This window comes from Eucalyptus grandis, chromosome 1 (genome assembly GCF_016545825.1).
Source record: "Eucalyptus grandis isolate ANBG69807.140 chromosome 1, ASM1654582v1, whole genome shotgun sequence".
Taxonomy (NCBI): domain Eukaryota; kingdom Viridiplantae; phylum Streptophyta; class Magnoliopsida; order Myrtales; family Myrtaceae; genus Eucalyptus; species Eucalyptus grandis.
In genome coordinates, this window is record NC_052612.1 from 9,777,391 (window position 1) to 9,804,841 (window position 27,451).

Consider the following 27,451-nt stretch of genomic DNA (forward strand, 5'->3'; position numbering starts at 1 on the left):
TTTCTTCCCCTTCTTTCTTCTCTAGCCGGTCGCGGCCCTCTCCTTATGCTCTGCTCTTGGCTAGAAACTTCAAAGTCACAGGTCTTGGTCTTGGGAGTTTGTTCTATTCATCTTGCAATGTCTTGTTTAGAAACTTTATTATGTCACTACAAGCATCACCACAGGTGCCGTGCACCTTTTTGAGAGAGAGAGAGAGAGAGAGAAGGGTTTAAAAAAAACAAAATCACCTTTCATCGATAGTGACTCATGCATGTGCATGTGGACCACTCACTTGCACATAATGGGATTAGGATCCATTCAGCAAACAATCGACATTTTTTAAACTTATCTCGAGAAAGGTATCATTTTTTGAAAATGAAAAAAATATCATCTCAATACGCATCTAAATATATATGAGAACATCTAGCGTTCGAATTTAGATATTTATTGAAAATTTATTTCTCAAGAAAGTAACAAACTCTTTCAATTGACATCTATTGGATACTTCGGATACGGTGTTGGCAAATTTCAATAGAGTCAATAGAAAGTACATTCCTTGCAAGCGTTGATGTTATGCATGTGGTACACAGTCACTTATAATTGTGCCAACTAAGTTTGTATAAAGAACACAGCCATCTTCACTTCTTTTCTATTGTTCCTGCAGGGCGGGTGATGCAAGTGCCCTCCAGAGAGAAGTTGCCATGAGCCTCTCCGTTCACCTTCTTGTGCTCTTTCTTCTTTCGTTAACACCGCACCAGACGCCCGCGTTTGCTGCCAAAAAGGCGAGCATTCAAAGCCTACTCGCACTGTTCCGTTAACGATGGAATCTCTCCATTCTAGTCTTGGTTTGAAGATGGTCGTATCTTAACAGATATCACCATCATCATCTCATCATCACCATCATCATGAATATTTTCTTTTTGTTTTGTGTATCTCCGTGTGCGTGGAATCGAAGTCGTACGTGGTTTACTTGGGATCTCACTCGCACGGCCCGGACGCTTCATTGGCTGACCTGAGTCGAGTGACGGAGTCTCACCATGAGTTTCTTGGCTCTTTCTTGGGAAGGTATTGCATTTCGATGCAGATAAAGTTCACCACAACCACTTCTTGTACTTCTTCTTATCGATTTATAGTACGCATTGATGACTATGTTTTGTATAGCCGGGACGACGCCGAGGAAGCCATCTTCTATTCGTACACGAGGCACATCAATGGCTTCGCCGCAACTCTTGAAGATGAAGTAGCTGCCCAAATCGCCAGTAAGCTCCGACCCCTTTTTTCTCACTTGGTTTGGAGTTTTGACCACCAAAAACAGCAGAGTCCTTTTGTTTGCTTCTATCGTAAACTTGGAGTGCAACTTGCGCTTCTTGATGACAAGTCGCGCAACCTTTGGTTCCCACAATGCTTGTTGCTCCATCCTATGCATTTTTTTAGCGCAAACCCTCCAAATAATTAACAAAAGAGCAATGTTTCTACACATCTACGAACTTTGAGAAAGACTATTGCAGTTGGCAAGACGCGTGCGTCAAGTGTATCAATAATATTTGATTAAAAATCCAAACTTAGCCCGTCACATTGCTAAATAAATCAACTCTAATTGTTCAAATTTCGTTTTTCCGCCAAGGAGGCACTTAGTTTTTCTTTTCCATCTTGAATGCTTATTGTTGGTTTTCCAATCTTTGGCAGAGCACCCAAGAGTGGTGTCGGTTTTTCTGAACCAGGGCAAGAAACTACACACAACAAGATCGTGGGAGTTTCTAGGCCTCGAGCAAGACGGGGTGATTCCTTCCGAGTCAATTTGGAAGAAGGCTCGATTTGGTGAAGATATCATCATTGGGAATCTGGACACAGGCAAGCCACTTCGACCCACTATTTATTTATTCATTTATCTAGTCTAACATCATATTTTCTTGACGGAAAATAATATAAGTCCCGCGAAACCTAAAAACTCTGACTTACATTACAACCAGAGCAAGGCTTTCAGGTCGTTTATCTATCATAAAGAAACGCTAATGTTTCGAGATCTCCCACTTTCCTTTACTCTCCATGTTCGGTTCTTGCTTCGGTCAGCGCATGTTCTCTTCACTCTAAGACGGATCGTAATTTCATCGTGTCTCAATCTGTATCATATTATAACTATCATACCCATCTAATGAATTTGACAGGCTACCGACTTTGTGTTGTCAACTTATTGACCTACGCACATGATGCAGGTTGAGCCATAATATAAAGGGGTAGATATTAAAGAAATGGGTAGCGAGACTCCAATGTGCCTAATCCTCAGTAAACTAGTGGATATAATAAGATTCTGCCATTAATCATGGACATGTGTGGATGTTGTCTTTTGCTCGAAAATTTAAAGATTCTCCTCGACCCATGAGGAAAATTTTATTTAATCGAAAATTATTGGATGTTGTCTTTTGCTTGCTGACTAGAGGAGCACAACCTGTGTAGCTGCACGATCGAAAGTCCATAAAAAAATGCATGCAAAACGGGAAAATAATGATGAAAATTTGTGGAGGAATTTGCTCTGGAGGTGCGTATCATCTTCATATTCTCTATCCTCTTCTTGTGGATCTAATTGCGAATGCGTGGCACATGGTTATGCTTGTATATATGACATATATGTTTAGACGTTAGAGATGCACATTTGAGAGGATCAAATCTTGAATACTAGTCAAAGGTACTAGGAGGAAAATGCATCATGTCTTAAGACTAGTCTAATTTTGAGTCAGCACATTGTCAGACCGTTTGTTTTAATTTGGAGAAAATGAGTATCTTTTGCTTTCAGTCAAAGATTTAGGTCGAAAAGAGGTATTTCAATGTTTGGGAAAAATATGGAAATAAATTATTAATATTAGCTCTACATGTCTCAATTTGAATGTTCCTTCAAAAGAGCTTTTGATATTCCACATCTCATCCAAGTCAAATTACAAAAGCCACATACGAAAATAATTCTTTTTTTAATAGTAAAGAGTGAAAGCCAATTCAGACATATCATTGTGCATTTTGTGAGCTATATGCCTAAAACTCCTTAGGTGGTACTATGCTAATGGAGATAGAGCCTAAATTAACATCTTGGTAGTCTCAGCCATCACATGTGCTCCCTCTACTTTAAATAATAGAAGGATGGAAAATAAAAGCTAATTTGAACACATCTTTGTGCATTTGGTGAACCATATGACTAAAACCTAATATGATGCTGCGCTAGGAATGGAGATAGAGCCTAAATTGACATCTTAGTGGTCTAGGCCATCACGCGTGCTCCCTCTACTTTCGATCATAGAGGGATGGAGAGAGACCGAGTAATAGGCAGCGAAAGGAGGCTGGTTACTACGGCTGCCAAAGGTAGTGATATTGGCTTGGCACATGGGGGTGACTGGGGTGCATATATATATATATATATATATATATATTAGGTTTAGGTATAGCTTTCTTATAGGTAAAATTCTATGAATTTAGGGTCACTTTGATCTTTGAGATAGTTAGTTATCCCCTAATTGTAGAGAACTCCCATCCTTATGCTACAAGATTTTTTAGCATAGTTTTTCCACAACAATTATAAGTATGAAACAGTATGGTTTGGAAAGTGTTTGGTTAATGACTCATAGTTGCGACAGAAACTCTTAGAAGCTCACTCTCTCTTTCATGAAAATTACACCATTAGTAAAGTTGATCCTGTGGGCCAAAGGAAGGGTCAATGCTCATCCTGCCATGTTAAGTGCTGTGCTCACTTCAGGAGTTGAATTTCGTACTTGCAAAAGCACATAGCCGGGGGCCAAAACCACAAAATACACATTGAACAATCCCCACAAAAGCTGCCCCAGACAAACCCTCTTTTCCGGAGTAGGTGAAGCGCACCCTCATGATTAAAAACGTCAAGAAAAAACACATACTCTTCACGTGGGGTTTGATTTCTTTGCTGCTATTGCTATGTTGGACCTGGAATTGACAAGCCTCGGTGCAAAAAATGGGAAAAAAAAATGTAATCGATTGGGGTTTTGGCGCATGCAGGGGCGTGGCCTGAATCCAAGAGCTTTAGCGACCAGGGGTTGGGACCGATTCCTCCAAAGTGGAAAGGAATCTGCCAAAACGACAAGGATCCTCACTTTCGCTGCAACAGGTTCTTTGCTTGCTCCCACTCTCCCACTTTCTTATCCTTCCTCGCTCAACCCCAAAAGGAAAAAAAAAAAAAAAAGTTGCCATTTTCAAAACGCTTACTTTTCTCCACCCACCTCCTTTCGAGAAGGTAAAGGGTACTTTCCTATTATATATCTTTTGGTACTGTGGTTAGTGTTAGTGTCCGAAGTCTTTTAAGCATTTCCTTTTACGGTAAATTTCTTTAAGATAGAGTTGGCCATGTTATGACCTATTTTAACTCGAACTATTTCATGGTTATAAACTAGGTCTTAGATTGCTTTTGTTTTATTAAAAACTTCGCGATAAAAGGAAATGATTATTTCTCATTTGTTGGATGATTTATGGAAAATGATTTTCTTCTTGTCATAAGAGGAAGTCGTTTTTTCCCAATTTAAGCATGTTGTTTTCAATTTATGAAAAACGTTTTTTGTATATTGATTAATTTTCTGTCATCCATATACTAGAAAGTCAAAAATTAATTTATTGGAAAAAGTTTTCTTTTAAGCAAACTAACCTATAGAAATAAGACACTCTTCGAACAACTTGTATGATGCAACCTACAAACATGATTAAAGGAGGGATAATGATGATTATAGTTTTTAACTTAATGTGTAATGTTATTTTTAAACTTTTGATTTATTTAATATGGCCCTTAAAATTTTCTTAAATATTGAATCTAATCCATTCCACAATAAAGTTGAATCATTCTTTTATTATATTTTTACCTTTTTCTTGGATTTATAATAGAAAAAGTAAAACTTTATTTGAAGTTGTATTGTCCTGCCAATTATTGGTTGTGACTTTCGCCGTCCAATGTCATCACCACTTCACGAGCACCCAACGTCAATTCCTCTCTCAAGCTTGCTTCACCCCTACATTCGGTTAGGGTTCATGATGCCATATCCGGTGTTGTCAAGCCTGAACTCGGCCTTGTCAAGCTCAAGTAACACCATTGGTGGCGCAACCACTTACCCTTCATCTGAAAAATCAAGGTTTTCTTTAGGTCCGAGTTTATTATGTAAATTTCTCAAATGATGAATTTATTTGCGATCTTCGAGTTACCTGAAAATGTGTTGATCTGCATAGAGTTACATAACAAAGTAACATAAAAAAAAGATGTTATTCAATTAAACATGTTCCCTTTTTTCAAAAAATCGATTTGACATATGAAACCATTTTTTCCCTCCCTTTATCATTTTTCTCAAGAATTGGCCGACTTTCACGAGATGTGACACGTGACTATCTTCATCTCCACCTTCATTGTCATCACCTTATATTTTTTGTCTTCCTTCAAAACGGACAATTCTCATTTCGCTCCGCCATTTCGCTTTGACCAGCTCTTGGGTCCGAACAATCTTTTCTTTCTTCTTTTCAAACTTTTGTTTTTGTCTGAAAAATCAAGTTAGGTAAAAGATATCAAAAACCCATAATTGTTGACTTTGGTTTTCGTTGACTGCCTTTTTGGCGCTCCATATCTTGCTTCAGCTACTTTGACTAGTGGGCAATATCGTTCGGCCAAATAAGAAGAATTCTAGTCTATAGCTCCTACTGTTTCTCATTTATAACTTATTTCATGAACAATAAAAATATTTTCCGTTCATTCTCTTTTTTTTTTTTTGGTAGGCGATCACTTCTAGGAATTTTTTTAAAATTATTTATTTTTCGAGAAATAAATGGAAGTTTAATGAAAATGATTCCTTAAGACATGAGGCAAGCGACCTAATTTTGACCGAACAATGTTTATACATCTAGTTCGGTGCATGAAAATTTAATTAGCACCATTCGGACTCCAACACCTGAGGCCGAAAATTGTATATGGAGAGTATGAATCATTCTCAATGTTTTAACTTTTTATTGTTTTTCTTCAATGAGTGAAATCGGAATTTGTAAATAAGCAATTTTCTTATTTCTAAATCTCCTTCTCACACATTAATTTGGCAACCCTTTTTCAATTTCTTTTATCTTTTTATTTTATTTTATTTGTACACATTCCCTTTGGACATAGATTTTGAAAAAAGAAAATGCAAAGGTAACTCCCGCCAACGGAATCGTCGATCCGCAGGAAACTCATCGGCGCCAGATACTTCAACAAAGGCTTCGCCGCTGTGGCGGGGCCCCTCAACGCCTCCTTTGACACCCCCCGCGACAACTACGGCCACGGGTCCCACACCCTCTCCATTGCCGGCGGCAACTTCGTCGCCGGAGCCAGTGTCTACGGCTACGGCCGAGGCACGGCCAAGGGCGGCTCCCCGAAGGCCCGGGTTGCCGCCTACAAGGTCTGCTGGCCGGGATGCTTTGACGTGGACATCCTGGCCGGCTTCGATGCCGCCATACACGACGGCGTGGACGTCCTCTCGGTCTCCCTTGGCGACTACCCCTCCCCACTGTTCAAAAACAGCAATGCGATCGGGTCCTTCCACGCCGTGAAGAATGGCATCGTCGTGGTTTGCTCGGCCGGGAATTCTGGGCCCAGCGACGGGACGGTCGTGAACATCTCGCCTTGGGTGATCACGGTGGCGGCAAGCACCATGGACAGGGATTTCTCCAACTACGTGGTGATTGGCGATCATAGGCGATTCAAGGTCAGATTCTCTCTCTCTCTCTCTCAATCGGTGAAGCTGTTCTTAGGGTTTGACACACGCATTACCAATTTGAAAAACTATACGAATGCACTGGAAATCGCATATTCATATGACGAACGTCCGCGAGATGATTAGCAATACTTCATCGAGCATGACCCTTAATCGTTTCGTCGACTTGTTAGCTAATCTGGACAAGAGATAAAGCCTGTTTTACCGTTTGTCGCATCGCCCCGGGGATTTTGATTGTGTGAATCGGTGTTGAATGCGTTTCCGATTTCAGCAAACTGCTAATTCTGTAAATATGTGTCCTTTTCCTTTCTCCTTTTGCCCGAAGGGTGCGAGCTTATCACCGAAATCCTTGCCTGGAGGCAAGTTCTACAAGCTGATCAGCGCAGCGGATGCTAGATTGTCCCATGTGTCAGCCCATGAAGCGTAATGATCAATATCTTGCAATTACTGTTAGCAGCCGAACCCGTCGATTTACCTCTTTTGCTTAGCTCGGTATATACTCCATTGCTAACTAGGATTCGTTTATGGTTGCATAAGACAGGCTATTCTGCAAGGATGGAACGCTTGATCCGAGGAAGGTGAAGGGGAATATCCTGGTTTGCCTTTTAGAAGGAGACTACGCAACGGTCCATGAGGGAGGGCAGGCCTTTCTGGCCGGCGCGGTTGGGATGGTCCTTGCCAACAGTATCCTCTCGGGAAACGAAATCTTAGCGGACCCACATTTACTTCCCGCGTCTCACGTCAACTATGATGATGGCGCCGCCATCTTCAGTTACATCAAATCAACTAAGTAAGTGCACACAGGCTCCTCTTTTGCACCCTAATGACAGATTCTGTCAAGGCGCAATGTTGTTCTTGGTCGAGCTCATGAGGCCGGCATAACTTCTGTCCGCGTGATTTGATGCGTTTACACAACCTTTCGTTGCGACAGGTTTCCCACTGCTCACATCACACGCGTAGTGACACATTTGGGCGTGAAGCCATCTCCACTCATGGCGGCTTTTTCCTCAAGGGGGCCGAACACCATCACACCCGAAATTCTAAAGGTACTTTGAAGGTTCATCGCCGATTTAGTCACGCTGCTTTTGTAACAATAGCTAGTTGAGTTACTGACATGATTATGACCAGCCGGATATTACTGCACCTGGAGTCAGCGTCATAGCTGCCTACAGTGAAGCAGCGGGGCCGACAAATGAGGAAATCGATAAACGCCGGGTCCCTTTTAATGCTGAGTCGGGCACCTCGATGTCGTGTCCTCATGTTTCCGGTGTTGCTGGTCTTCTGAAAACTCTACATCCAGAATGGAGTCCTGCTGCAATTCGATCGGCAATCATGACGAGTGGTGAGTATGAGTGAATGATATACTTCGACTACATTCTGAGCTCAACTGCTATGTCTGATGGGCACCCTGAACCTTAGGGGAGTGAAAATGACAAACCCGCCGCTCTTGCAATCTCCACTGAAAACAATGCGAACCGAACCTGTACATATTATTGTCATGACTAACTAGCCTGGTGCTTGATAGGTGTTTCCAAGATGCGTAACGTATTGATAGATCTTTGCCCCCTATCTGTTTGCTTGCAGCAACGATACAAGATAATGCAATGGAATCGATCATCAATGCCTCCTACTACAAGGCGACTCCATTCAGTTACGGAGCTGGACACATCCAACCCAACCGTGCTATGGACCCTGGCCTGGTCTATGATCTGGGCATCAAAGATTATCTCAACTTATTGTGTTCTCTAGGCTACAATGCAACACAGATCTCGCTGTTCTCTGATGGTGCCTACAATTGTTCAAAACGCATTGGTCTTCTAGACTTCAACTATCCTTCGATCACGGTTCCTAAGCTCTTGGGATCAATCACGGTGACTCGAACTGTGAAGAATGTTGGCTTGCCAGGGACCTACAGGGCGTTGATACTGGAACCGAATGGAGTTTCGGTTCTTGTCAAGCCAGCCTACTTGAAGTTCAAGAAGATTAATGAAAAGAAGTCTTTCAAGGTCGTGCTGAAAGCGAAAGGAGCCAGTGTGACTGGGGACTACTCGTTTGGCGAGCTGATATGGTCGGACACCGAACATTATGTGAGGAGTCCTATTGTTGTGAAAGCCATCTGATGACTGTTATTATAGTGCTGAAAAATGGCGTTCTTATATATTGATGTCAATCCTATTCACGAACGGTGCTTCATGAATTTAAAATAAAAGTTTGCAAATTATAAGGTCTCAAAATTTATTAATTCAGAAACTAGGATGAAGATAAATTTTTTATTCATCTAAATGCTAATCGGTCTTTATAATGAGAGCATTGTGCATTTTAGGCATGCAAGCATACTTTGCATCTGCAGAGGTGCTCAGTTCTCTTCTTCATTTATTGCGTGAGCATCCTGCTACTGCTTCTCTTCATCCATTGTTTGGAAAACTGAAGTTTCAGAAGACTATCCCTTTGCTTGGACGACTAATCAGCCAGTCAGTTCAAAGAAGACTCAATGGACTGAGATAAATCAATGTCTCTTAACAAAGCTCCCTCTTTGATTGTCACCTGATGCAGATATGACGGCCGAAATATGTGAAATAGATGAGAACAAATAGTTTTAATACAATAAGAGTTGGCGTATACTTCTTGTCCCACTTTTGGCAGTGCAACATGACAAAGGCATTGTATGATACGGTGAATGAGGTAGAAAGGAACATTAATGAGGTAGAAGGAAATGAGGGAACTGATGCTACCGGTCGTAGCAGGGCTGCTATTGCCACTGAGTGAGACAGGGAGGCTATGCAGTACGTGGACACATAGATCAAAGCCCGCACCGGAAGCGTAGAAACACTTTCACCACCATTTCCAATCCTCTACTTGAAGGTTGCAATATGTAAAGATCAATCATGGTGTCGCTCAAACTATGAAGAATGTTGGCTCTCCAGGGAGCTACCAAGCATCGTTTCTACAGACAAATGAAGTTTCACTGCTTCAGTTCTTTTCCACCTGAAGGTTAAGAAGTTCCGTGAAAAGAAGTCTTTCAAGGCCGTGCAAGGAGTCCTATTGTTGTTAAGGGCATTCAAGGGCTGTTCCTGTAGTTTCTAGAGAATGGCCTTCTGGTTAAAATTGATGCTGAGCCTCTTTATGAATGGTGCTTTTTATATGTACCATATACTCAATTGTGGAATCACTGAATTATAAGGGTTGTGGAGAGACTTGGTTCAGCATTATTTACTTATTCGTCTAAACATCAATAGGTTATTATTATGAACATATGTGCGGTTCTGAGTTGCTCACGCGTGCTATCTATCTGCTAAATGGCCGACAGAGCGCATCATCATCCACCTCTCTTTCTATTTTTGCCATTCCTGCAGAGCTACCAATTGGCACCTTCAGATCAAAGAAGACTGTTAATAGTAAAGCTCCATACTTGATTGTCAGATGATACAGCAATGGAAGTGGAAATGTGTGCAATAGATGGGAATACATTACTTTGAAACATTAAGGGCGTGCATGGAAACGTTTCTAAGAAACGTTTCGAACATCTTCTGTACCGATTTTGTTCCGGGAACAAAAAGAACAGAAACGCGTTTGGTTGCGTTTCTGTTTTTTTTTGTTTTTTCGTTTGGAACGAAATAAGAAAAAAAAAAAAAAACAACAATTTGTTGTTTCTTTCTCTAGAAACAAAAACGAAGAAACGTTTCTTCTCTCTCTTCTTCTTCTCTTCTTCTTTTCTTCTTTTTTTCTTCTTTTTCTTTCGCCGGTCGCCGGCCTCGGCCATGGCCGGGGACCGCACCGGCGAGGCCGAGCCTCGCCTTGGCTGGGTGAGCTCGGGCTCGCCCGGATCCGGCGAGGCCGAGCGTCACCGGCCCGGCGTGAGCCATGCTCGCCCAGCCATGGCGAGGCCGAGCTCGCCCAGCCAAGGCGAGGCCGAGCCTCGCCCAACCACGGCGAGGCTCGGTCTCGCCGAGGCCGGCAAGCCTCGCCGTGGCTTGGCGAGGTTGTCGGCCGAAAAAATAAAAATAAAAAAGAAAGGAAAAATGAAAAATAAAATAAATTTTTTAAAAAATTAAAAGAAAAAAAGAATAAAATTTACCAAACGTGTTTCTATTTATTTTATTCCCGAACCAAACGTTACCAAACGCGTTCTTTTGTTCAAAAATTGTTTCTCAGAACAAAACACTTGTTTTTGTTTCGTATGCCCGGAACAAAAAAAGAAAAAGAAACGTTACCATTTGCATCCTAAGCTACTTACAAAAATCTCGTGCTTATTCCGACAGTGAAACATGACAAAGGCAGGCAGGCAATACATAATAAAGTAGGACGTTACTATATCGATTGAGGTGATGTCAGCATTTCCCAAAGCAAGGAGCTCAAGCAATGGATGAAATTGGAAAAAGTCGACTCTACTCAGATCTCTGTTGATGAGAAGAGAGCATTCACAAAGTATAACGAAGTGAGGAAACCAATGCTTCCAGTTGATAGCAGGGCTGCTATCGCCATGATGAGCAAGTAACCGACATAAACTGTGACTGATGGAGGCCCGCTCAAACCGTTCGGATCAGAAACCAAGTAATTGATGCAGTACATGAACACAAAGAGGGAAGCCGAACCGGAAGCACAGAAAGACTTCCACCACCATTTCCAGTCCTCAGCTTGTAGATTGCGATAATAATGATCATGGAAGTTTCAGCACAGAGACTAACAAGGGACAGAAGACAAATGCAGAGGGTCCCCGAACTGTAGAACCTACGAAGCCATATGCTACTCAGAAAGAAGATGAGTTCAGTAACAAGTGTGCCGAACGGGATCATCCCAGCACCAAGAACTAAGAGCCACGAGGGGAGTGTCCAAGCCGGGATTTCCCTAGGAATGTGATTGGTTTTCACAGGATATTGGATAGCCTTGGCCCAGGTCACTAGGAGTCCTCCAAACAGGGAGACTGGCGCTGAAATGCAGAACCAGTACAATAGAATGGCGACATACGTGGAGATGGAAATAGTGGTGGTGCTATGGTTGACCCTCTTTATGAAGTTGAGCACGACGTGTACTAGGACGATTCTTGGAAAGAGAAATGTGATCAACCACGAAACTGACTTCCAACCATTAATACTTCCTTTCAGCATTCTCTACTTTCGCACGCCAATGTACCTGCCAACGATTCCCCAAAAAGAGTAGACAGTTAGTATCAATGTCAGTATCAATCCTCGAGCATCAGGTGTCAAGTAGCAGAAGGCTGCGATAGTTAGAGTCACAAATCCGGTCAGTGTGATTTGGACCCCAGTTCCAACCATCACACTGAGAAGCCTGGAGTGATTCGGCTTCCTGAATGCATCGCTGGCAAGAAGCTTCCAACCCGAAGGCTCCTCATGGGTCTGTGCTTCAGCCTGCTTATCGAGTCCCCGACATTTTGCGAGTTCCCTAGATATTGTCTTCAGGAATATCACGAAGACAATACCAGTTAAGAGAAGGATGGTCATCAGAGAACGGAGTACTGAGAACCAATGGATTCGCGGATATCTCTGCTTCAAATGAATGTCCCAACGAGATTGCCAGTGGATATCGCTCTTCACAAACTGAACCTCATAAGTGAAGGATATCCTATCGTTCTCCCTCACAGCCTGCAATGTCTCCAGATCGGAGGGACATTCCATTGAATCTATGTTGTCGTACATTTTGAGCCTTTTCATGTATTCCTGGTCATGTTTAACACTGCAAGGAGCCACAGTGAAGCCCACAATCTCAAACGGTGGTGCCGGTTCATAACCCTTGGAGACCGATGGCGAGTCAAAATCTGTTATGTCATAGCCGCAGCTTCTGTGCTCATTCACCAAGACTGTGAACTTAAGATGATTAATGATGTAAACATCATCGCTGCACGGTAGTACAAATCCAATTGGGAAGCCAGTCCATTGAATGTACCTGGCATACCATGTTCTTGTTAAAGCCGAAGCTCTGCTAAGCTAAGAATCGCACTCGAAATGCAAAACCCGAATCAACTCACCGTCATTCGAAGTCGCGGAGCCGAACGTGCTGCTCCCGGGAGACGGCGACCCAATCGGCCTGAGGAACGACTTCCTGCCGACCCCGACCTCATCGGCCCTCCTTCCCGTACTCCCCGCTCGGCGTGAGCTCCCTCGAGTTGTCGCTGTGGTCCCCCAGATCCCTGAACAGCGGCCGCGCCTCCCCGGCGTCGGCGGAGCCCGGGCCGTCGGGGTTGGGGTCGGAGGGAGGGGTGGCGTCGTAGTAGTCCTCGTCGCGCTTGAAGATGTGGACGGAGGTGATCTCCACGTCAGCTAAGCTGACGCGGCGGCGGGTTCGTCGGAGGGGAAGTCCTTCCACGCCATTTCCGGCGGCCGGCGGGGGGTTCCGAGTTCGATCGGAGGGCGCAGAGAGAGAGAGAGAGAGAGAGAGAGGGAAGAGGAGGAGACGAGGAAGCGCTGGGGCTGAGAGAGGGAAATAAATGATGGATCGGCGTGCGTTTGAAAAGGGAGGGAAAACCGATGGCAGCTTTTTTCCTTTTCTTTCGAAAACAATTTTCCATTTTAAAAAAAACCATATTAATTTTAAGGAATTTTTTTTTAAAAAAGTAACCTATTTAAATGAGAAAATTCCAAATAAAAGTTCGAAATAATTTCATTTTTTCAAATAAAGATTTGAGTGAATCTTATTTCAAATAAAATTTCAAATAACAATGCAATATTAATTCAAAGAAAGGGTTTGAAAGTAATCATAATTGTTTCAAATTATGGCATAACCTCACTTGCCAATAAAATATTTCCATCAAAACACAAGTTAAATTTAAGTTAAATTATATTAAAAAATTAAGAAAAAAATTTAAAAGAAAAGGAAAAACACAACTCACCCGTGTTTTCTTTTTTTTTATTTAATTTTTTATGAAAAAAAGAAAAACAAAGAAAAAGGGAAAAAATTAAAAATTTTATAAAACAAAATTGTCCTTCATTACTGATTAGTTTGTCATTTTTTTAGTTTATGGTCACTTTTTTAAAACAAGTCAAGACTCACTTGTTTTAATTGGTTTATCATTTCTTTAAAGAATTTTTATTTAAAACAAGACTCACTTCAGAGTTTTAATTGAGAAAATGAGAGCATTTCAAATATTTATCTAAAATAATATCCATTTCAAGTCTTTGTTTTGAGAAAATGAAGACTCTTCAGGCATTTATTTGTAATTTTCTTTATTTATAATTATAACTTACGAATGGAATGATATTTACTAGCTAAAAAAAAAAAATTATTGATTTAGCTTGAATTTCGTATGTGTTGATTTTTCTTGTAGATAAATATATCATCTATTCAGCTATTCAAAAGAGAATGACAATTGTCTCAAGCCCTACATGAGTTGAATACGGAGGTTAGAAATCGGAGCATGGACACTCGACATTACTCTCTGAAGTAGTAACATGACTAATTTGTTTGAAGGGGCAATTTTATATTTTACTCATCAAAATTTTGCGATTCATTTCTTTCAACATTGAAACTCTTATAATATTTAATGATTTAAAAAATAAATAATTTTTGACAAGATGGCTAAAGAAAAAAAACCAATTTTGCTTTTGCTTGAATTCAGATAACCAAAACTCATATCATCTCTGGATAAATCTGCTAAGGCAGCTAAGCTAATTGTTCAACAGCAGTCCCGGCTTATTTTTCTTTCGGCGAAAGAAAATGATCAACCTCACGTGTAAGCTCCACAAGAAATCGCCAAGTTTTATTTTATCATATTTTTAAGGTCCATTTATTTAAATAAAAAAATCTATTTTCGAAAATTATTTTTCGACTTCCTCAAAACTAATAAATTTACAAAAAAAAAAAAAAAAAAAAAAAACATCTTTCATGAAGTTAAAACAACAAAATTAAATCAGATGAGAACAGTAATTTCCTTCTAATAAAAATAAAATCACTTTTTCTAAGCCATCAAATAAATAAAAATTAAGAATTTTCCTTAGAATAATTTCCATGAAAATACATCCATTTATATGAGTTTTTGTAAAATAAAAACAACTTAAACTTTTGTAGAAAACTAGCATTTCTGTTCTTAGCTATCCGACTTAAAGAAAGCTAGGCTTGAAAAGTATCTCCTCACCTATATGCAAATCCCCGTTTGGCCGAGAAGTCCGACATTCTGACCACAAGTTTTGGCCAAAGCACGAGACAAGTGACCCAAAACATTAGCCGACCCGAATACTTATGTACATACCTTGGTAAATTGAGTTGCTGGTTCAATCCAAAACCGATCCTAATGCTGCCAAACTATTGACAGTGCATGACCATCTACATACAGTCTAAATCACGCGCAGCAAAAAGAGTTCACTAGACGATCCCATCGGGCATGCTGACGGGCCCTGCTTCTCTTTCCTCTCCATCGGCAGTTCCTGTGGAGCTATCCCTACCATCTCCAGATTTTGAGATGCCTATGCCTCCCACTCGGTTCGCTGAGGAAGCAGCGGGGACAGCCTCTATATACAACACCTTCACCAAATTTCTGAACCGGCGTCTAAAAGTCGGCAGTCGGGACATGGAAGCCACGATCCCCTGCAGTCTGCAACCATTAAGTAAATGCATGAAAGAAACGGATTCCATCAGCCTTTCGATTTCAAGTAGGTGAGGGGGGGGACAGCATGGGCCGAATCTACTACGACACGGCACATTCGGTTTGATAGCGTATGTTTTTGTATTACCCATTATCCTAGGGGCAAGAGATTGAAAGCATACTAATACCTTCTAATTATGGCTTGCAATTGGGCCCTTCTCACACTGTCATCTGATGGAAAACTAGTATTGTCCCACTCCTCGGGTTTTTCATTTTTGCACCTCATGACTAGCTTTCTAAGGCATGCATCTTCGGCTTCAGTTAACCGAAGGCTCTTGATTTGCTCTTTGATAATCAACAAAGGCCCAATAAACCACTCAAACATCCTGTCCCTCGGACTGTTCATTGTTGTAAGCTCCACATCATCAACTGTGAATCCATTTGAAACATTTGTGAGAAGTCATTAAAATGACATGGAACTATTCCTATTCCACAAAGGAAATACTCAGATTTGATAGACGTACAGATGAGCAAACCGTCAGTCTCTGACTTAGCCGAAGCTAGCAGACACTGTAAGATTGACCAAGCAGGAAGCTTGATGCAGAAGTATCCTACCATTAACCTCACATGATTTAAAGAGCCAATCCCACACCTGCAGAGATAAAATTTTCGTTGGCAAGCATCATATTGAAAAAATGATTGAGGTGGTAAGTCTATTATTCTCACTTGCACTGGCCTATACTGTTGGATTACCTGCTTCAATGTTCTTGACTGTTGTGAATAGAGCTTTGAAATGTATGGACCTCCTTTGCCATCCCTTGATCCCTTGTTGATGCTGGAATTCTTTCTCTCGAGGCTAGCATTCATGTTTGACGATATTTGGGCCTGGCTGTCAATTGGTAGCTCAAACTTAAACATCAATTTGTAATAGAACAATTCCTCACAGATTCTCAACCATGAATGATCAAATGAAAGAAGATCACACATGCACCTTGGCAGACAAGACCCTTCTTGCAGGTAAAGTAAATCGTTAACATACTCATCGAACAATGAGACAACCGACACAATGTATGCCACTCCCATTCGAAGCGAATCCTCCTGGAATTAGGTATCTCTGTTCAGATCAAACTTGAGGATAAAGAAAATCTATCAACACACTGATGCAGAATTGTTCAAATAGAAGGATGTTTCAGAAGGTGGCAGATTTTTAGTACCTGATAGGCAACTACCCCACTAAATAACCCCAGAAAAAAGCTAGAAAGGAAAGCTGCTGTCACAGCTCCAACAACGGCAAGAGGCCAAAAAAATTATGGCAAGCCCCGCAAATGGGACACAGATTGTCTCTAAAAATGGTCCTTCTCGGCCAATCAAGTCTTCCAGCAGTCTCTTCCACCCTCTGAACAACATATACGGACTTTTCACCAGGGCAACAGCCATGATCGAAGGAACATCTACCACGACCCCCACCAGACTCACCAACAAAGAAGCAGGCAACCTTGATAACCTAAAGATAATATCGTAATGTGAATGCCCTGTAGTTGCTATATTGCATATTGTCACAAGATAGAAAGGTAAAGTTTTACTTGATGTCCATGGGCTTTGCATCTGGTCGTATTTTCTCTCTCAATTCATCCATAAATGAAAAGTAGGAGTGGAAGCAGAAATCTGTGAAGTCTTGTACCGCAGTGCAACTTCCTTCTACTGTGGACCAAAGACCATCCTGGTACCATAAAAACCATATTTATAATTGGGATACAGGCACTGCATATTGTTGTGAAAGTGAATAACTGGAAAGAAAGAACTCACAGTTACCATGCAAAGATTAAAAGAGAAAGCACCGACTATATAAGAACAACACAACCAACACCAAGCTTTTCCCAATTCAATGGAGTCAGTTACATTTCCTGTTGCATTCTATCTAATACCAATACCAAGTACTATCCAAGCTATTACATGTAAACAAGTCCCATAAGAACCCCATAAACAAGCTTTTTGAGATGATTTAACATCCCTTATGCACAAACCAGACTACAAAAGACTGCACATGAAATTAAAGGATGGGGCTATCAGGAGGAAAGAGATTACGTGCATATAAGACTCGAACAAAAAGTGTGACGGCCCAAGCGCAACGGTGCATCTCCTGTCCCACTTCGCTTAGGGGGAGTCTTGAGGCTAGTTTATAAAGCTTAGGCCCTGTTTGGTAACCATGCTGGGCCAAATTCTGATTCTTTGTTCCGGAATCAGTTTCGGCCTAGAATCGCGTTTGGTAAAATTTTGTTCCGGAACAGATTGGGAATAGAATCAAGAACCAAAAAAGTTGATTCTTGTTCCGGGGAACGATTTTGAGAATCAAAATCAAGAAATTTTCTTCTTCCCTTTGGCCATCTCGTGACCGCCGTCCACCACCGCCCGAAATTAAAGGATGGGGCTCGGCGGCTCGGCCTCAGAAGAAAGCTGGGCGATTATGTGCATATAAGACCCAAACAGTGAAGCCAAAGTGTGACAGCCCGAGGCCCGGCTTGGCCACCGGGGGCAGGTGAGCCTTGCCTAGTCCCACTTGGCTTAGGACCGGCCTCGTCGAGGGGGAGTCTTGAGACTAAGAAGAAGAAGATTTGAGAAAAAGAAAAGAAAAGAAAATGAAAATGAAAAGAAAAAAAATGAAAAAATGAAAAAAAGAAAAAAAGTAAAAAAATTATTTAAAAATTAAAAGAAATAGATTTTATGGTCAATTCCAAATAAAATGTTTAATCGCGAATTAAAAAAGAAAAAAGCCGTACCAAACGCGCCCAAACGCGCCCTTAAGTTCCTCTAATTTGTGTGACGCGTTTTAAAGCCGGACAATATTGTTTTAATATTGTTTTCATTGAGGACTCAGTGTCCAAAGTGGACAATATAACATATTACTCTCACATAGAGTGGTGGCTTGGGTCCAAAAACTACAAGGGATCTTATGAGTTGTTGCTTTCAATATATTATTCAGAATGAAAGAGAAACATTAACAAAGACGAGCCTTGTTCAATTCAAAAGCAGTTCACAATTAAGTTCCATCCGGACTATGAAGTTTTTACTGTTCACGACTTTACTGTTAAGACTGAAGTCTAAAGTTGCAAGGGTTTTTTGACTAAAAAAAAAAGTCTGCAAAGTGGTCAATGACAGAAGGACTCATGCAAGCTGATTCTCTGAATTCTTTTTTCAGCTAAGTTTATACCATGGTAACCAGAGATACCATCTCCTATCAGTGACTAGCCAGACATCTGCCGCACAAATCAAAGCTTTTAAAACGCTGAGTCATCCACAAAAATTGCATCCTCTAGCTGCCAACCTTCTGTAAGGCCACTATTCATAATCATCGCTCAATGCACCCCTAACAGTTGACAATTTTTCCACATATCGTATTGGAGATACACTATAATTCAGAATATCTTCGGTGCTGGAAATCAGCACAAACACCCTGTTTCCTAGTCACACGTTCCAAATCGCTGCGGACCATCCAGAAGCAAAACCAGACTAGGCATCCAAAGTGCGCACTCACAAGAAAGCAGTGATAGAGCTTGTCCGTCACGTTCTCCCCAACCGCTTCGAAGGTCGCTATCAAGGGAGCAAAGACCCCGTACGCAACTCCGCCCAGCACGCTTCCCGCAATCCCGACTACCGGCCAGAGGACTAGCGGCACCGGCAGCATTGTCAGCACCAGAACCTTCAGAATCAGCCCCAGCCTCTTGGTCCTGGAAATCATCGCCACCGCGAAATTACAAAAACAAAACAGAGGAGCCCGAAATTTCGCAAAATCTCCGGCGGCAACGTTTTACCTCGCGACGCAGTAGTAAGTAAATTGGTCAAGGCTCTCTAGTTTATGGCCGCTTCTTTATGGTACCAGTTGTTGCTTCATTGAATTTGCTTGTCCAGGCGAGATGCGCGATCCACAGCCCCGCGATCACGGCCGAGTTCCCCATCCCGACGACGCATGCCGCGACGGGGCCGACCACGGTGGCTGTTTGAAAAAAGAAAAAAAAAAAAAAAGACAACGGGCGAATCACCAACGTCGGATGCGGACAGGGGAGTCTCTTTTAAACGCAACGCGAGGACGCGTTTTGTTCTCGACCGAGCAGTAGCGTCGAGGAGACGTTTACCTTTGAGGAGGCCGAGGAGGAAGAGGGAGAAGAAGAAGGGGAGGAAGGTGACGAGGCTCCACAGCTTGGCCAGGAACCCCACGGGGACCTCCATCGCCGCCTCCCGAAGCGAAGATACACGGACAGAGAGAGAGAGAGAGAGAGATTTCGAAGAAGATGGAGATGACGATGAGGAAGGAGAGAGAGAGATCGCCGGGGAGAGCTTTCTGGCTGAGGTGGCAGGCAGCGAGAGGAATCACGGGAGACGCGTGTCGAGAGGAACGCTTTCTCTCTTTTTTTTTTGGCGGGAACCGACTCGAAACCCCAAAAAAGATAAAGGAGCAAAATGGATTAATTCTTCTTTTTCGTGTTTTGTATTATAGAGGATTGTGTGTGAATTTCGGATAGGAAAATCCCCGCCCCAGTTCTCTTCTTTCTATTTATTAATTTTTGATGTAAAATTATTATTTTGTTAAGAATCTTGCTTGGAAAAACCTTGATAACAAGTTACTAGTTGGATACACCTTACTTGATTCGACTATACTTATTCCATTGGGTTGCCAATTTTGAGGAGAAATTATACAACCGATTCTACATTTATCATATGGATCTTAATTCAGTTTTTGTCTTAAACATTTGCATGAATTTCAATTTAGTTTTTTTCAACCCAATTTTGTTGAAAGCTTGTTGAAGTGGCTATTTGGTCATTGTTGGAGGTCTTACGCAGCACACTATCATGTCAACAAATTCTTGTGAACATTGACCTAAATGATTACATTAAAATTTCATGCAAAGTTATGATTATATTGACAAAATTGAAAAATTTAGGATTGAATTTAATTTTGTTTGATAAATTGTCCAATCGGGCTGTGAATTTTACAATACAATCTTACTTTGGCACTGTTCAGAACTTTATGATTGTAAACATTTTGACTACAGAAAATCCCACCCAGGTGGTTTCTTGCCTTCGTTTGGGCTGGCTACAGAAGAAGTGCGGTGTCCTTTTCCAAGTAGTCTATCCATGAACATGATATTCACAAAAATCTGTTTCACGGCCATGAGACTAACTAAATTCTTCCCTAATTGCAATGCTAGACATACAAACAAAAAGCTGCAGCAAGTCTCTCCTTCCGATCGCATACTCGCCATGCTTGCTGGTTTAAGCCGAGTCGGTGATCCGGATATTCAGGCGGCGGAGCCAGATGGAGTGCACGGTCATGTGGAAGACGTCGTATCGTCTCGGCGGTCCGTTGGCCACGAAATGCCGCTGCACTTGCTTCACTCTCCTCTGCATCCTCAGGTACTGAGACGGCGAAATGGCCATGAGTATCTTCTTGATGTTGGGAATGTCCTTCACCTGGACTTGCACAGAGAAGGCCTTCCAGTTCAGGACATCGCTGAACGGTGGCACGTAGCCATCGGAGATCAGCACCGGCACGCACTCAGCGTATATGGCCTCCACGATCCTGGGGCTCGCCACCTCGTACCCGCTCGGGCACAGGCAATACCTGCTCTGCCTCAGCATCGACTCGTAGCTGACCCCGCGCGGGAGCTTGTCGTACACTCGCACGTCCGGGTCCTCCTTGTCCTTCCACTCCTGCAGCAGCAAGTACCTGATGTGGCCGTGCAGGTGGCCTGCGAAGAAGGCCAGGGTGCCACGGCGGGAAGGGGAGGGGCCGCCCAGGAGGCCGAAGATCTCCCCCGTCTTGAGGTTGATCTCCGGGAGCGACGCGTCCTTAAAAGGGTCGAACCCTTCCGAGGTGTTGGCGTTGCACAGGACCCTAATGGACTTGCTGAAGAGGTTGGGCACGTAGGAAGATGTGCGCGGCCCCTGTGGAGAGTTGAAACGGATCGCGCAATGCGGCGTCAGCAGGATCGAAGATGCTAGCGAAACCGAGACATGGCATGCTAACATGATATATTCTATATTAGAAATCAAGCCTTTGAGTGCAAAGAAGGCCAAACGGGCAGTGACTTTGAGTAATGCACTTAGTTACTTCGTACTATGGTTTCGAAAAGCTTTAGTGCAAAGAAGGCCAAACGGCTAAAATTGACTTGTTCTCGACCGGTCTTGAAATTGCGATGTTCAGCATCATTACCCAGTCGTGGCAAGAGAGCATGAAGTGGTCGGCCCCAAGGCTCCGGTTCCAGAACGGATGCTTGGCGGCGATGACGTCGATGTAGTCGATTACGGCCCGCCCGATGGCGTGTGTCTCGTGGGACCCGGGCTCGTAGAGATAGTGGACCAGCATGACCACGCTGAAGGGGAGGAAGTAGACGAGGGCCTCGTCCGGGCCCGTGGTCCGGTACATGTTGTGGCCTCTCTCCATCTCATGGATGAACCTTCCCTCCGTGGAGTAGATGCTCTTGCACGGCCCATCATGGAACATGGGCGGTTCCCCTTCCTGGTACACATATATCTTGAACAGCTTCTCCATCTCCAGATAACTCCTGCACGTAGTTTTTCTCCGGTTCATGGCGTCGAGCTATGGGGAATTGATCGGGAATTACAAGGAAGATCGAGTAGCGGCATGCAGGGAAGGAGGCGGTTTTACCTGTGGAAGGCGTTGGCGTTCCTGTAAATCGGTCCTTGGGGGATGTAGTCAGCGTCGGCATGGACCGACGTCAGGTTCCGGACCAGAGCGGCTTCCCTGATGGCGGACCGTGCCCGGGACAGGCTGGCCTCTAGCCTCTCAAACCTGGCCAAAGTGATCAAATGCCCTCAAATGAGTATGACTGACTCAATCAGCAGGTTGTGAAAGCATACAGAAGGCCTGGCTTTTAACTCAAATCCAACACCTTTCCTCCTAACCTGCTATATCTTTTGACAGCCCTCACAGGCTCCTCGACGGCGACCGTTTCATCTGGTTCCGGTTGCTCCATCGGCGGCTCATTCTCAGGCGCCTGATAGAAAGGACAAGCAAAAGATCCGAGGATTATTAGAGCATGGCCATGCAGGGTGTCTAAAATGAAAAGAAGAAAGAGGAAATTTTGCACAAAGGTATATTCCATCCTTACACTTGCTGGGGCAAAAGCTGCTTGGTTTTCTTCCGAATAACTCGAAGGCCATGGAGATTCGAAAGTCACTCTCAGCTTCCACGGTGAGGCGAGCTCGACCCGAGAACCAGCCAGAGCGAACAGGCCGGCCGAGATCAGCACGACCGGCACAACGAGATAGAGAACCGGAAGTGAACTGGATGACCGGGGCAACGGAGACGCGGTGGGCGAGGAGGCCGTCGAGGTGCCCATGTTGCATCACGCTCTTCCAGGTGCCGTTCCTGGCTTCCCTTCAGGGGCCTCAAGGGAGAGGATTCATTGCTTCATGGCAAGATGTTCCATACTCGCGCAAGAACACCCAGGTGGGGTTTGCTTAGCTTCTTGGCATTTTGACAGGTATAAATAAGAAGGGTTTGATGAGCGTTGGATGTGCTGTTCCCTCCATGCAAAATGCTTAGAGTCGACGTCTCCTTTCTGGACTCGCCAAAGCTCTTTTTCAAGCCTAAGTTGAGCTCTACTTTTTCCCGGAGTACGCCGTCTTTCATGTGTCGAAAGGAAGATTTCCACGACTAAAAATGTGAAAAGGGCAAGACTCGAAATTAAAAATGAGGGAATTAGGGAAAGTTTGGCATGCGAAATCGTTGTTTTCTCTGTAAGTGATCTATCGCACTTACCTAAATTACTTTAGACTGTTGAGTGTGTCTCGAGTTTTGCCCTCGCGGCGGGGATCTTGTGGAATATTTGGGGCTTATCGAGTTTTCTCATTTGCCTTCCTAGTTTTTTTTTTTTTTTTTTTTTTTTTTTTTTTTGACGGGGAGTTTTATTGAAAAAAAAAAAAAAAAATTCTCAGGCATGTATATTTCAAAGGCCTAACACTCTTAAGAAATTCATAACTTTAGGTTTAATTCCAATTCTACCATAAAATATTTTTGTCCCATAAAAAACCATCAACTTTAGGTTTAGTCTCAATTCTATCATAAAGTTAATACCAAAATAAAAAGTTATGATGGTCACAAATAAATGTTTGGAATAATACTCTGTAACAGTTATAGAGTTAATGCCCGAATTAGGTCTGAAATGATATCAGAACCTACATCCGTGAAAATTGGCGGTATGTCTGAACTAGAAGCCCGACAACTGTGGCACTTGATTTGAAGAACATTAGAGCCTACGTTACAAAGAGATCATACGTTCTACATCTAAAGAACGTCAGAACTAGTATTGCCAGAAGGCATCGGACATTCATGGTCAATATTCCAAGAACCTCAGAACTGGTGTTACCATAAAGCCGTTAAGACATTTGTGGTCAGAGTCTAAAGAACATTATAACCACTGTTGCAAGGACATTAGATGTTCGTGATCAAAACTCAAAGAAATGTCTGAACCAAATTTAGAGCATGGTACAAGGTTAATTGATTAGCCTGTTTATCTTTTCTGTCTGCTTTTATTAAAATGCAGAAAAATGCTTTGGAAACATGCTTCAAAATGTTTTTACTTCCACTGCGATCAGACTTTGATCATAATTTGCTTACATGTGTATTCTTGTCTATCGAAACAAACACAAACAGCCGCGCCATGGTTGCCTGCTCCTAGGAACTCCATGGAAAGGATCGCCTTCTCGTTCTATTCGTTGCTCCTTGTGTCTATCATTCTCTTTGTCACTGCCGATATAAATCTGAAACATTATTGTCACCCGTATACCTTGTTCGTGTGATATATACTAGTGTTATAAGATTTCCCTAGAGTACTGTTTCGCCATCGCTTTGACCATTGTTTCCTCTGCTCTTTCTTTCACCCCGTAAGGCGAGTCCAACATGGGTTCGAGTACAAGATAGGGGTAGATGCGAGCGCGAGATGTAAGCTCATCAAATGAATTAGTAATTATATTAGTAATCAAACGACTAATAGGAGCAACAAAATGAAGAAAAATGCAGTGTCTTGGTCGATCTATCAAGTGTTTCTCCCTTATTATGTTAAGATTTTCTAAATAATTTTTGGTCCAACTTTTAATTAATCAAAGGTGTTGTGACATGTCCATGATATTATTTTTTCTTTATACGTGATAATTCCTAGACCGTGGAAATACGATCGGACCACCCAAAAATTTAAAAAATAGAACAACGTCGATCAAAATATCTCACTTAAAAATATCCTCCGAAAGTCTAGTCACTTAAAGACGTCCCCGACTTCTCCAAAGATTCAACGGCCAAAACTCGATCCCTTGTCGCTGCTGGGGTTTTCTTTAGATTCTGTCAACATTCGAGAGGGTATTTTGGTGTGTGTCCCACGCTTGACTCATTCATAAGACAACGTTGGGGATTAGGTTGTTGTCAATTCTGGGAATAAAAGCTATCTTTTGGTTTTTTTTTTTCTGATTTTTTTGCAAAACGTAAATTAGCTTTGGATTTTTCTAATTTTATTATAGAAATATATTTTTTATAATTTTGAAATAGTAATATTATATTTGTAACAATTACAAAGTTGATGCCCAATTAATGCTCTGACACAGTTTCGGATGTGACGATCAAATTAAATATTTATAACGGTTATAAAGTTAATAACCCGAATAAAGAGTTGTGACGGTCACAATTAAATGTATGGAATAATACGCTGTAACAGTTATAGATTTAATGCTCAAATTAGGGTTTGAAATGATATCAAAACCTACATCCGTCAGGAGTCATGGCCAAATTAATTCTAAAACGGTTTTAGGGTTAGTGAGTTGATTTAAATGTAATCGCCGTTGGCTATAAAAGGTAATATAGAGAGCAAATCACAGAATGATCGATAATTAATAATCGATAATTGAGAGTGTTGATAGTGATAAGCAAAGTCATTCACGCACAAGAGCAATTGCTAGCACAATTGAAGTTATGAGATCTCTCAATTTCTCTCTTATCTTCAACATGAAAATTGGCGATATGTCTAAACTAGAAGCCCGACAATTGTGATACTCAATCTGAAGAACGTCAGAGCCTACGTTACGAAGAGATCATACATTCTACATCTAAAGAACTTCAGAACAGGTGTTGCCAGAAGGCATCGAACGTTCGTGGTCAATATTCCAAGAACGTCAGAATTGGTGTTACCAGAAAGGTGTGAGACGTTTGTGGTCAGAGTCTAAAGAATATTAGAACCACTATTGCAAGGACATTAGATGTTCGTGATCAGAACTCGAAGAAACGTTTGAACCAAATTTAGAGCACGGTAAAAGGTTCATATGATTAGCTCATTTATCTCTTCAATCTACTTTTATTAAAATGCACAAAAATGCTTTGTAAACATGTTTAAAAACAATTTTTACTTCCACTGTGATTAGACTTTGATCATAATTTACTTTGGTGTGTATTCTTGTGTATCGAAACAAACAACCGCGCCATGGATGCTTGCTCCTAGGAACTCTATGGAAAGGATCGCCTTCTCATTCTATGGGAGAATTACCAAAAATGTCCTAAACCTATTGCAATTGTGTCAATTCAGTCCTAAACTTTTTTTTTTTGGCCAATTTAGTCCTAAACCCTTTACAATTGTGTCAATTCAGTCCATCCGGCCAAAATTGGCCGGCCGGCGTTGACGTGGACTGGCGAACACCGACATGGCATTTTTATATATTTCTTTTTTTCGAATTTTTAATATTTTTGGAATTTTTTAATTTTTTTTTCCATCATCTTCTTCACCTCCTAGCCCGCCGGTGCCGGCCGACGACCTCGCTAGCCAATGGCGAGGCTTGCCCCCGTCGGCTGGAGGCAAGGGCCGGCGAGGGCGAGGCCCCGCTAGATCCGGCGAGCTCGGCCCTCGCCAGATCCGGTAGGGCCTCGCCCAGCCAAGGCGAGGGGTCGACCTCGCCAGTGGCCGGTGAGGCTCCTCGCTCGCCGTCCACAATGCAGCGGCGATCGGAAGTAGCGAGCGAGCTCGCACTCCGGAGGTGCATCGCAAGGCACAGATTGAGGCGGAGAGAGAGAACGATTCCAAGCGAGCGCTCGCAACTTCAAACGAGAGAGAGGGATAGCCACTTGTAGATCCTCCCCTTGAGGAGGTTGCCTCGCCGGCCACTAGTGAGGTCGACCCTTGCCTTTGGCTGGGTGAGGCCTTACCAAATCTGGCGAGGGCCAAGCACGCTGGATATGGCGGGGCCTCACCCTCGCCAGTGGCCGGCGAGGCTGACCTCGCCAGATCTGGTGGGGCCTCGCCCTTGCCAGCCCTTACCTCCGGCTAGCGGGGCGGGCCTCGCCATTGGCCGGTGAGGTTGACCTCGTTGGCCCTCGCCTCCGGCCGGTGCCGGCCGGCCATGAGGCAAAGAAGATGATGGAAAAAAAGAAAAAAAGAAAAAAAAGATTCCAAAAAAATATCAAAAATTTGAAATTTAAAAATAAAATAAAAATAAAAATGTCACGTCAGCGTTCGTCGGTATACGTTAGTGCCGACCGGCCAATTTTGGTCAGATGGATTGAATTGACACAATTGTAAAATGTTTAGGACTACATTGACAAAAAAAAAAGTTTAGAACTGAATTGGCACAATTACAATAAGTTTAGGACTTTTTCAGTAATTTTCCCCTCCTTCTATTTGTTGCTCCTTGTGTCTTTCATTCTCTTTGTCACGGCTGATATAAATCTGAAACATTAGTGTTATAAGATTTCCCTAGGATACTGTTTCGCCATCGCTTCGACCCTTGTTTCCTCTGCCCTTTCTTTCACCCCGTAAGGCGAGTCCGACATGGGTTCGAGTACAAGATAGGGGTAGATGCGGGCGCGAGATGTAAGCTCATCAAATGAATCAGTAATTATATTAGTAATCAACCGACTAGTAGGAGCAACAAAATGAAGAAAAATGCAGTGTCGTGGTCGATCTATCAAGTGTTTCTCCCTTATTATGTTAAGATCTTCTAAATAATTTTTGGTTCAACTTTTAATTAATCAAAGGTGTTGTGACATGTCCATGATATTATTTTTTCTTTATACGTGATAATTCCTAGACCGTGGAAATACGATCGGACCACCCAAAAAAAAAAAAAAAATAGAACAACGTCGATCAAAATATCTCACTTAAAAATATCCTCGGAAAGTCTAGTCACTTAAAGACGTCCCCGACTTCTCCATAGA

At 42.5% G+C, this 27,451-nt stretch overlaps 4 protein-coding genes and 1 pseudogene across 4 annotated transcripts; 1 reads left to right on the top strand and 4 right to left on the bottom strand.

Annotated features, from left to right (window-relative positions):
- The first annotated feature begins 492 nt into the window (after window positions 1–492).
- On the top strand, window positions 493–8,931 carry LOC104437156 (subtilisin-like protease SBT5.3). Its single transcript, XM_010050053.3, has 12 exons — window positions 493–561; window positions 644–761; window positions 935–1,044; window positions 1,141–1,238; window positions 1,666–1,830; window positions 3,994–4,102; window positions 6,182–6,701; window positions 7,036–7,133; window positions 7,252–7,500; window positions 7,642–7,756; window positions 7,839–8,052; window positions 8,295–8,931. Exons 1-12 carry the CDS (start codon window positions 548–550, stop codon window positions 8,828–8,830), a joined length of 2,346 nt encoding a protein of 781 aa, XP_010048355.2. The 5' UTR covers window positions 493–547; the 3' UTR covers window positions 8,831–8,931.
- A 2,034-nt stretch (window positions 8,932–10,965) lies between these two features.
- LOC104455654 (transmembrane 9 superfamily member 12-like) lies at window positions 10,966–12,934 on the bottom strand. Its single transcript, XM_039306265.1, has 2 exons — window positions 12,694–12,934; window positions 10,966–12,611 (listed from the first exon to the last, which is right to left on the bottom strand). Exon 2 carries the CDS (start codon window positions 12,377–12,379, stop codon window positions 11,819–11,821), a length of 561 nt encoding a protein of 186 aa, XP_039162199.1. The 5' UTR covers window positions 12,380–12,611; window positions 12,694–12,934; the 3' UTR covers window positions 10,966–11,818.
- On the bottom strand, window positions 11,100–11,815 carry LOC120286218 (transmembrane 9 superfamily member 12-like). The gene is made up of 2 exons (XM_039316403.1): window positions 11,443–11,815; window positions 11,100–11,344 (listed from the first exon to the last, which is right to left on the bottom strand). Exons 1-2 carry the CDS (start codon window positions 11,813–11,815, stop codon window positions 11,100–11,102), a joined length of 618 nt encoding a protein of 205 aa, XP_039172337.1.
- Window positions 12,935–14,787: 1,853 nt separating the features above from the next.
- LOC104455664 lies at window positions 14,788–18,979 on the bottom strand (annotated as a pseudogene).
- A 1,288-nt stretch (window positions 18,980–20,267) lies between these two features.
- LOC104455675 (probable glycosyltransferase At5g03795) lies at window positions 20,268–22,953 on the bottom strand. The gene is made up of 5 exons (XM_010070431.3): window positions 22,371–22,953; window positions 22,165–22,256; window positions 21,908–22,051; window positions 21,452–21,803; window positions 20,268–21,183 (listed from the first exon to the last, which is right to left on the bottom strand). The coding sequence occupies exons 1-5, from the start codon at window positions 22,599–22,601 to the stop codon at window positions 20,512–20,514; spliced, it is 1,491 nt and encodes a 496-aa protein (XP_010068733.2). The 5' UTR covers window positions 22,602–22,953; the 3' UTR covers window positions 20,268–20,511.
- Window positions 22,954–27,451: the final 4,498 nt, after the last annotated feature.